The sequence below is a fragment of the Cebus imitator genome, unplaced genomic scaffold (genome assembly GCF_001604975.1).
Source record: "Cebus imitator isolate Cc_AM_T3 unplaced genomic scaffold, Cebus_imitator-1.0 Scaffold5, whole genome shotgun sequence".
In the NCBI taxonomy this organism is placed as follows: domain Eukaryota; kingdom Metazoa; phylum Chordata; class Mammalia; order Primates; family Cebidae; genus Cebus; species Cebus imitator.
Genome location: NW_016107320.1, coordinates 14753856 through 14764739, shown reverse-complemented (window position 1 = coordinate 14764739; position 10884 = coordinate 14753856). Strand labels below are relative to the sequence as shown.

General features: G+C 40.0%; 1 protein-coding gene across 1 annotated transcript; it reads right to left on the bottom strand.

Moving 5' to 3' along the window:
* Positions 1–204: 204 nt before the first annotated feature.
* Positions 205–1833, bottom strand: TCIM (transcriptional and immune response regulator). Its single transcript, XM_017537158.2, has one exon. It carries the CDS (start codon positions 1584–1586, stop codon positions 1266–1268), a length of 321 nt encoding a protein of 106 aa, XP_017392647.1. The 5' UTR covers positions 1587–1833; the 3' UTR covers positions 205–1265.
* Positions 1834–10884: the final 9051 nt, after the last annotated feature.

Here is a 10884-nt window from a genome sequence, read left to right as displayed (position 1 = left end):
TCATAGAAGAAATTTTTCAAAAGTATAAGGAGAAAGCCTTTTAAAATTCATCCTTAATGGATACATAAATAGCAATGCCAATGAGTCAATCTATGAATTTCTGTATCTATATCTTATATTTTAATTTTGGGACAGGAAAACTTTCCAGATATTTGATGTAATAATTTGTTTTGAAAAGGTTTGGTAATTAATATAAAGCTATTCTAAAGCTATCTTTTATTGTTAAAGACACATCTTTAGAGAATTTTGTAATTATCAACATTTACCATCTTATTTTTTACTTTGAGACCAAGCATCACAAACCAAAAGCCAAAAGTTTATAATAATTTATTATTGTTGCATGACATTTGCCAGTAAAATAAATTATAGAAACCATAGCCTCTTTATAAACTATTTAGTATATCAAATTTACTTCCTAATGCTTACCGCGGTAACTGTATGAAATTTAATTAGATTACGTTTTAGCATTAGTCAGATTTTTAAATATTATGAAATGTTTTCATAGTCCTTTGGATTTATAAAAGACCCCATTATTTTAACATTTGTGCAACCTGTTTGAAATGTATAAGAAACCTTTTACAGACCAAAAGGTGGCAATTGGTTTTACTGAGCTGCTGAAAGCATCTTACTTTCTTGAATTTGTACTTAACATCCACATGATGCACTTTTTCAGGCATTGTATTAAGTGCAAATAAATAATCAATTACTGATCTCTAAAAATCTATACCAATAGACAACATTCAGGCTTGGCGACATTTTCAACACTCAGATATAAAAATTCAGTAAACAATTTATGCATAGGATTCTCTCTTCCTGTCCTCCCTCTCCCTCCTCCCTCCCCCTAGCTATTTGGTTAAAAAAAAAAAAAAAGTTCCTCTTAAATTTAAGTCCTAGGGCCTGACATAGTGACCCTGGATATATGTCATCTGCAGCCTTCTGTTTTCTTTAGTTATCATTACATCTGTCCAGGCTCTTATATCAGCATCGATCCTTTCCTGCAGGGACCGGAGAGTTTTCAAATCCTTGCTGAAAGCATTTTGTCCTCCACTGTAACAGCACGGGCGTGAAATTGTTCAGAGTCTTTGTAACCAGTCTGTTCAATCCTGGTCCCTTTCCAGTCCCGGTCCCTTTCCAGCCTCTGGAGTCCTAACAGAAGAGAAGCTTGCAAGATAGCAGCAAAACTGCTGCATCTGTGAGAATCTCACAAAATCACTTGGTCTTTGAATGTCCATTCTTGGATAACGTCCTTATCCATTCTGTTGTCCTCAGTGAACTTTGATAGAATATTTCCGCAGTTTCAGAAACTGGAAAAGCTTGTCTTTTGTCCTCTTCTTCAAGGCCATCAGGGCGCGTGTTTTCTCCTCCACATCTTGATCTATGGCAAATATGATCTTAGCTCTCTCCTCTGCTTTCTTGTCTCCAGAGTTTCTGAAGAGCCTTTGCAGTGATTCTTGGTCTATGTTTTCAAAGATGTTGCCCACGGCTTTCTTACGAGAGGCTGTGTCAAAGTGGTAGCCGTGGATGGACGGGCTGACTCGTAGCGACGTGGACATAATGATGGCTTGGTGGCTTCGCTTTGCTTTCATCGATGTGGGGATCTTCCGGAATTCAGCTCCCAGGCTTTCCAGAGAGTCTGTAGTGAAATCATTCTGGGACTGCTATTTAAAGTGTGAACAAAAGCTCCAGGCTCAAATTACACTGGTGACATCAGAGTGATCTCAAGGAAGAATAATCACAGAAAGACTTAACAGTTGAGTTGCCAACATCCTGTTCTAGTGTAAAACGTTACGAAAAGCTGTGTTCAGTGATTAGGGGCAGGGCTGTGAGTATTCATTTTACTTCACATGTGGCAGTAGGATAATACGGAGCTGGGCCTTCCTTTAAGGAAAAAGCTGAAGACAGGAAAATACAAAGATAAGACATAAATAAGATTGCTTAGACTCTCAAATCTTCACAAACCACAATTAAAACAAGGGGTTCTGCTAACCACAGGAAAGCTTTTATTCCCAGACAAGTAATTAAAGTGCACTGCAAACATTTGGCAGTCCACATCAGTGCCCTTTGGACATTCCTATCAGGGGCAACTCCAGAGCTATTGAGAGAAAGCTGAGCAACCAAGGATAATAATTTGCGGTGTGCTCAATTCTTAGAATGGGATTTTACGTACAAAACACTGACATGACACAGCCTGAAAAGATGACTTTTCAGAGATGGTGCACTAGTGCTAACCTGCAGTCATTAAAGACAGTCGTCACCTGAGGATAGTGATAATATGCATGATAGACGATAGCTCCTTAGGCTTGTGTGTATATCCACAACAATAGCTACCGAAAGCCAGCAGGAAAAGTTAATCAAGTGTTTTACCTGCGCGGTGCCCAAAAGGAATGAAGTGATCTTTTGTTTGCAAATTTATTTTGGCATTTCCCAGACATAGAGTAATAACTTCTTTGGAAGAATATAAACGTTCTTCCTGCCTTCCACAATATTCAAGCCAGCCAGTGTCCCCGCTGACGTATGGAGTTGTCATATGCTAAATGTGAGCTTCAAAGGGTGCTGGAGACTTGGAGATCTTACGTCTGGTCCACTTTCTAGTCCTTTAAGAAAGCAGGACAGGTCTTTTTTTCCTCCTTTTTATCTAGTCAAGTAAGTCCAGAAAGTACATAAAGGGAGACATATTAGGGAAGTTACCTCACTAGAAAATTGAGTTATAGACTCTCCTTATATATTCATTCACTCACTCATTTATCCACTTATTTATTTAATCAATATTTATTAAACCTGTGTTATTAGCCAGAACTTTGCGAGGCATTGGAAATAAAACAGTAAATCAAACAAAACCAACCAAACCAAACCATGCAAGAACCCCTTTTTTAACCTTAATGAAGTTTATGTTCTACTGGGAAATAGACAATAGAAACATATACATTTATAACATATATGATGTCAGAAAGTAATGAATCCTATGAGTAAAAATGAAGAAGACTTGTACAGGAGTGGAAGGAGAGGGCTGAGATTTGCCTAGGATATTCAGGCACAGCTTCTCGTACTGAGACATTGTGACAAGATTTAAAAGAGGTGAGGGAGGCAGCCAGCTGTATGGATATCCATAGGAAGGGGGCTGTGGGCAGAGGAGCAAATGCAGAAGGTTGAAGAGAAGAGTGTGCAAGGGGTGTATGGAGAACAGCCAGGGACCCATGTGGTCAGAGCAGAGTGAGCAGGGCAGAGTGTATGGAGATGAGGTAAGGGTGAGTAGGCAGTGGGAAGAGGGCAGGAGCAGAATGTGTGCAGCCTCACAGGCTTTGATTGTGGATTTAGTTCTTACTCTGTAGGAGACAGGTAGGCTTTGGAGAATTTGGAGCAGAGAAATAACATTGTTTCCCTTATAATTTTAAAAGATCACAGTCACTTCTTAGAAAAGAATCGGTTTCAAGGAGGCAAGTGGGGAGTGGAGGGCAAGAAGACTCATCAGGAAATGTTGAAATAATTCAGGAAAGAGAGGATGAAGGCTTCTAGGGAGAATGTGGAGGTAGTGAGAACTGATCCAGTTTTGGCATATTGTGAAGGTAAAGCCAAGAGGATTGCTGAAAAAGTAGATGTGAGGAATGAATGACAAGCAGGAGCCAAGGCTGATCTTTTCTGAAGGATGCCTACTTGAAACACATTTCTAGGTGTGCCAGTGTTCAACTCTCCAACCATGCAGCTCATGTGTGTTCCAGTTTTTCCAAGGCTTCCAGAAGAACACTTTATTCTGCAGTCTATGGCTATAGATTTATAGACATATAGAGTACACCTTTGTGGCAGCCCATTTCCCTTGCTAAATAAAAAAAAAATATTATTATTATGGCAACAAGGATTTACTGAGCTTTTATTATGTGCCAAGCAGAGGACAAGAGATTCACAAAACCTCTCTTAATTATTGTCATAACTCAAGGATTTATCAACCTTCTTATACTATGTTCTTTCTTGAGGTGATTCTTATGTGGGCTTATGCTTTTTATCATGTCCTATTTATTGATTACTCCTAAATTTTGATCACAGCCTAGGCCTGTTCTCTGAAGTGCAGATTCTCTTATTCAGCTAACTAATCAATACAAATATATAAAAATGTGGTATACATATCCATTCTGTCATAAAATAAACCTGGCTATGATCCTTAATAATGCCCTTTTTTCTCTCCCTTTACATAATCTATGGGCAAAGTCTGTCAGCTTTATCTAGAAAATATTTCCCAAATCCATCTACTTTCTCTCTATTTTCATTGCCATTTATGGCAACCCTTCATATGGTGGATGCTGTGATGTGTAAGGTTTTCTAAGAACTCTCTAAGATTTTCCCGGGTGCTCGGCTATCAGCCTGCTTTGGGACTGACTGCCCCTACTGAAGAAGTTTATATCAGCTGAGGGTACCCTTTTTCCCTTCCAGGTGCAGCTATATCCAGTGACTGATCCGCACGGTGGTGTAAAATCCTGCTCTCCCTGTCCTTGTCAACTCTAAGGGGTCATCTAGTCTTCAGAGTGCCTTTTCAGGGTAGGCTGAGATCTCCCTCTGTCCAATCCTTTGTCCTTCCCATCTGCAGGCATTGATCCCAAATGGCACTCTGCAACCAGTCAGCTGCCTGCTGATCTGCATCTCAGAGTTTGCTTCCTCAGGAGCCCAGCCTAAAATACTCTATCATCTCTTGCTAGACTATGACCAAATAACTCACTTTCCTGGCGTTCCTGATTTCCCTCTTGCCCCAGATTCCCTACACAGCACCCAGAGCCATATTTCCTAACCAGCACTCTGATTAAACCACTCTTGCCGTTGCTCTTAGGATAAGCCCAAAACTTTACATGACCTCTTTGAACATGACCTGTTGCGTCTTCATGCCTTCAAATTCCTTGGATACACCACATTCATTCCTACTGTCAGAATTTGCTTATCTTTTTCCTTTTTCTGGAATGTTCTTTTATGCTTTATCTCAGCTAGGTAATTCCTGGTTATTCATATAATCTCAGCTAAAAGCTACTTGCTCAGAGAGGCTTTCCAAGTTCTTGCCAACTTACTCATTACTCATTCTTAGTAGAACTGTTTATTAGTTTCCAAACATACATTTGTTTGAGGGATTACTCATTTGAAGGCTCTATCAAGAGCAGGGATTGGATCTACCTTTCTCACTATGTTCAAAGTTCCAAGATCACTTAACAAAAAGATTGTTTTTACATTAGTGTTAAATGCCAGCATATGCAATTTTATTTAATTCTCGTAAGGACCCTTTGCAACAGAAACTATTGCAGTTCTTAAGTCAAAGATAAGAGAACTGAGACAACAGTCTATTCCCTGTAATAAACAGAATCATGGCTCCATAAGATGTTCATGTTTTAATCCCTGAAATTTATGAATAGAGACAAAAAGGAACTTCAAATAGCAAAAGAGATCTTGCAGGTATGAACAAATTAAACATCTTGAGATGTGGAGATTTAGCTTGGATTATCTGGATTAGCTATTGCAATCATGAGTTCTTATAAGAGGGAGTCAGAAGGTCAGAAAGGAGAGAAGACGCTGGGTTGTTGTTTTGAAGTTGGAAGAAGGAGCCGTGCACCAAGGAATATGGACAGCAGTTAGAACCTGGAACAGGCAAGGAAACAGATTCTCCCCTAGATCCTCCAGAAAGAACAGATTCCTGTAGACTCATTTTAGCCATCTGACATCTTAAACTATAAGATAACAAATTTGTGTTGTTTCAACCCACAAAATTCATGTCACTTTTTTACAGCATCAATGGGAAAATACTATACTTCCCAAACCCTTCAGCTGTAAGACAACTCGAAGCTAGGGCTGCTTGACTCTAAAGTCCGTGATCTCAAACTCCATCCTGCATTGCTTTCAAATTAGCTGCAGGCTCTGTCCTCAAAAAGTCTGGATTATATTTTTACATGACATTGAACAGCTCTCCTTGAGTACTGCCTACAAGCCTACAAGCATTCAGATGAATTTGAGAGATTAAGGAGTTTCAAATTGTTTAGAGGACAAGGCCATCTGTAGGGAAACAGTATCCGTTTCTGTTTTCCAGAAATGTGACACATGCCCTAAGGTTATGATTTGCTGATGCTTTTTGCCAAAGGTAACTCTATGTATGCTTGAAAAGGTATTTACTCTTGCCATCTTGTTCTTTCCCTTCTTTGTATAAATATTTTCAGTGAATGATGTGGATAACCGGATAAAAAGGTATTTGCAAGATTCACAAACTGCACATGGACACTTTACAGAATTGTGCTTTCTGCAGTAAAGACAGAAGATAATGAAGGCTGATTGAAAGAAGCAGCTCCTGGTCCAGTGTGTTTTCTTCTAGGCATCAGTTTTCCTGTATTTGTTCATTATACAAAGAGATTTAGTATCTATTTGTCAGCAGTAAATGAGCTCAATTAGTTTTGTGTCCAAGGAATAGATCTGAGAAAGCAAAGGTAAAGAGGAAAACAAAAATTTATTAAGTGGCTACTATACCCGGTTTTCTACATATAACTAAATTCCTATTTACAACCATAGTGGAGGTACGTAGGTATTATTGACCTTAATTTTCAACATAAGCAAGGAGTTGGACTTGGTGAGACTAAATAATCTGCCCATAGTAAGTGTAAAACCTAAATTTATTTCCATATTTTTAAAAAAATCTCCAAAATCTCTTCTGGCAAGAGTTTTCTGAGTCTTTGTAGCTCTCCTTTTGCCGTGCACTGCACCTTAGGTTTATTTTTTTAAATTAAAAATGATGGTGCATTCTTATAATTTTAGTGCATGACATAGTGGCTGGTACATAGTGTACATCCAATGAACAGTTATTTAATTATTACATTAACAGGTTAAAGAAATTAAGTGGACAGAATTTACTTTGATGCTGTCTTTGTGCAGTAGTTTAGCTCTGTGGCAATTTCCTGAATGTGACTAGAGTGTAGAGGCCAGCGATCTGAAAATTGCACTTTAAATGTCAACTGAATTATCTTTGGACATTTTTGTTTTAACACAAAAAAATTCATGCTGTGTTCGAATTTACAAAGCACTTTCACATATATTATCTCATTTGACTTTCACAACGTCACTGGTATTATCTTCATTTTACAGATGAAAAAGCAAGAGATTACAGAAGTTAAATGAGCTTTCCAAAACCTTAGAGCTAATTAAATGAAGAGCTAACCTCGGAACTTTTGTTTTCTAATTTCAAATTCCGTGTTTTTTTCTACCATAGCATAATTTCTTGATTATACTCATTATTTATTCATTTCCTATAGCTTAAAGATTCAACTGCAGCTTTCTTCCATTTGTCTTTTCATGCACTTATTTAGTGATTTATAGATTCATTCACAAATATTTGTCGAATGCCTACTCTGTGTCAGACATACATTGAGAAGGAAATCGACATGGCCCTTGCATTTGTGGAACAAGAGGTCTAAAGAAGAAAAGAGACTTTAAACAAATAGGTAAACATGTAATTATACAAAGAAAATTTTTATACATGCTAGAAAATAAAAATCATCCAATGACATAAAGGAGAAAACAAGGTAAGGCTTCGTTTGAATTGGTTGGATCCTGGAAAGCCTGTGGAAGAGCACAGCAAGGAGTTTCGGAGACAGAAGGAAAATCCTGTGCAAAGACCCTGCGGTAAGAATGAGTTAGGAGACAGAAAAGCAGACATAAAGACAACCTACATGGGGAGCAGAAACCAAAGAGGAGAGAAGGAAGATGAGGCTAGGTTGGCAGGCAGAAGCCAAATGCTGCAGGGCGCTGAAGACCGTGTTAGAGATGTAAAATGTTGTCCAGTGTGATCCGCAGTCTTTAAAAGGTGGAAGCATGGAAGGAGAACTACTCAAGTTTTTAGATTTTGTTTTCTTCTGAAGCCACTTTGCTCAGTGAGACTTCCCTAATTCCTGCCAGTATACTCATGGCTCTTCTTCAGTAGCACTTATTCGAGTTTGGAAACATACATTTGTTTTGGGGATTACTCATTTAAAGTCTATCTCTATCAAAAGCGAGGATTGGATCTACCTTTCTCACTATCTTCAAAGTCCCTGTAGCACTTAATAAAAGGATGTCTTTATAGTAGGGTTAAATAACAATGTACGCAATAGTATTTAATTTCCATAATGACCCTTTGCACTTTGGCTGTTGGGCCATTAAAGGCAACAACAGAAAAAGAACAATCGTGGTTTCAGAGGGCAAGCAGATTACTTTAAAGGCATTTTGGAAGTAAACGCAATGTGATCTGGTGATTTGGATAGAGGGTGGGGTCAGGGTCAATGGAGCTCCCAGGTTGAGTCTTGAACAGGTTGGTCAAGAAGGCTGAGGTGGGGGCAGGTGAAGGTGGAGAGGGTATGGGAGAAAGATGGAGTTCAGACATGTAAGACAGTAAACCTGAGATGTCTGCAGCACAGCCAAGGAACCAGCTGAAACTGGAAACTAGAGCTCAGAGGAGAAATCTGAAATCTAAGTTTAATTCTTTGTTCTTTTTCAGTAAAAATTGTCAGGAAATCAATATTGCCTGTAGCTTTCTTCACTCTATTTATGCATAAATCCAGAACGCAGAATGATGGCTGGCATGAAGTAGATTTTAAATAGTTTTAGAAATCTTTCACATAAAAAACATTTAGTATTTAGCCCAGAGAGGGATAAGCAACATACAAAGATGAAACAGCTGCTGTGTTGTTTCTAGTTTTCTGACATTGAGTCTTTTTTTTTTCTTTTCTTTTCTTTTTTTTTTTTTTTTGAGACAGAGTCTCATTCTGTTGCCAGGCTGGAGTGCAGTGGCATGATCTTGGTTCACTGCAACCTCTGCCTACAGGTTTTAATCTATTCTCCTGCCTCAGCCTCCCCAATAGCTGGGACTACAGGCACCTATCACCACGCCAGGCTAATTTTTGTATTTTTCGTAGAGATGGGGTTTCACCATGTTGGCCAAGATGGTCTTGATCTCTTGACCTCGTGATCTGCCCACCTTGGCCTCCCAAAGTGCTGGGATTGCAGCCGTGGGCCACCATACCCAGCCTCATTTTTCTATACTTAATGACTGAGGTGATAGTCATTCTCCTTAGCAGTTGTTCATTTTCACATAAGGTCTATTCCAGGTTTCTATTTTTCCGTGGTTGTGATTAATCTCTTTTTAAAAATAATTCAGCTGGAGTGGGATCCAAGACGGCTGAATAGGAACAGCTCTGGAGTGCAGTTCCCAGCTAGAACGCAGAAGATGAGTGAGCATCGCATTTCCAAACAAGTTTTGACTGCCCACAGGCCACAGACCAGGAGATTACTGGGCGGAAAAGCTCCATAAGTTTCCAGCACGGCCGTTTCAGCTGGTGCAGCAGGTCTCTGCACAAAAACTCACAAAAATCAGAGTGGCCATTTCAGCTGGTGCCTGGAATGCCTGGAAGACACAGCCACCCATTCAACTGAAAAAAAAGGGGGCTGAAACAGGGAGCTGGGTGATCTGGCTCGGCCAGTCCCACACCCACAAAGACCAGCAATCTGAAACGCTCTGGATTGAGAGTTTCACAGCAAGCATAGCTGGACCCAGGATGGTCCAGCTCTATGAGGAGAAGGGCGTCCACCCTGACCAAGGCAGTCCACCACTACTGGGGCAGTCCACCGTTACCAAGGCAATCCATCACTACCAAGGCAATACGCCATTACAGAGGCAGTCCACCATTACTGAGGCAGTCTGCCATTACTGAGGCAGACCGCCATTACTGAGGCAGTTCTAACTATACCTCTGTAAACAAAACCACAAGGTAGTTCACACAGTGGCTGAGCAGAGCCCATGGAGCTCAGCAATGCCTTTGCTGGCAGACTGTGATTAGGCTACCTCCTCACTGGGAAAGGCATCTCTGAAAAAAGGCAGCAGCACATCAGGAACTTATAAATAAAGTCCCACCTTCCCAGGACAGAGCACCTGGGAAAATAATACAGTTATGAGTTCCTCTGTAGCAGACTTAAATGTACCTGCCCAGCAGCTCTGAACAGAATAATGGAGCTCACAACTCAGCACTTGAGCTCCTATAAGGGACAGATTGTCTCCTCAAGCAGCTCCCTGATGCCCATATATCCAAATAGACACACAGTAAAGGAGAGCTCAGGCTGACATTTGGCGGGTATTCTTCTGGGACAAAGATAACAGAAGAAGAAACTGGCATCAACCCTTACTGTTCTGCAGCCACCACAGGTGATCCCCAGGCAAGCAGGGTCTGGAGTGGCCCTCCAGCAGGCCTACAGCCAAAGGGACTAACTGTTAGAAGGAAAACTGAAAAACAGAAAGAAATAACTTCACCATCAACAAAAAGGACGTCCACTCAGAGACCCCATTTGAAAATCACAAATTACAAAGAACACAGGTATACAAATCCACAAAGATGGGAAGAAACCAGTGCAAAAGGATGAAAACACCCAAAACCAGAACACCTCTCCTCCTCCAAGGGATCACAACTCCTCACCAGCAAGGGAACAAAGTTGGATGGAGAATGAGTCTGGTGAATTGACAGAAACAGGCTTCAGAAAGTGGTTAAGAACAAACTTCTCTGAGCTAAAAGAACATGTTCTAACCCAATGCAAAGACACTAAGAACATTTTAAAAAGGTTCGATGAAATGCTAATGAGAATGAACAACTAAGAGAAGAATATAAATGAATCGATGGAGCTGAAAAACACAACAGGAGAACTTCATGCAGCATACACAAGTTTCAACTCCTGAATTGACCAAGCTGAAACAGGGTGGGGTGCCGCCTCATCCAGGAAGTGCAAGGGTTCGTGAAGTCTGCACAAATATCAATAGCTGAATCAATCAAGCAGAAGAAAGGGTATCAGAGATTGAAGATAAACTCAATGAAATAAAACGAGACGGCAAGTTTAGAGAAAAAAGAATAAAAA

Coding starts and splice junctions, on each gene's coding strand:
- TCIM (XM_017537158.2), bottom strand. CDS start 1,586: ATGAAAGCAAAGCGAAGCCACCAAGCCATCATTATGTCCACGTCGCTA.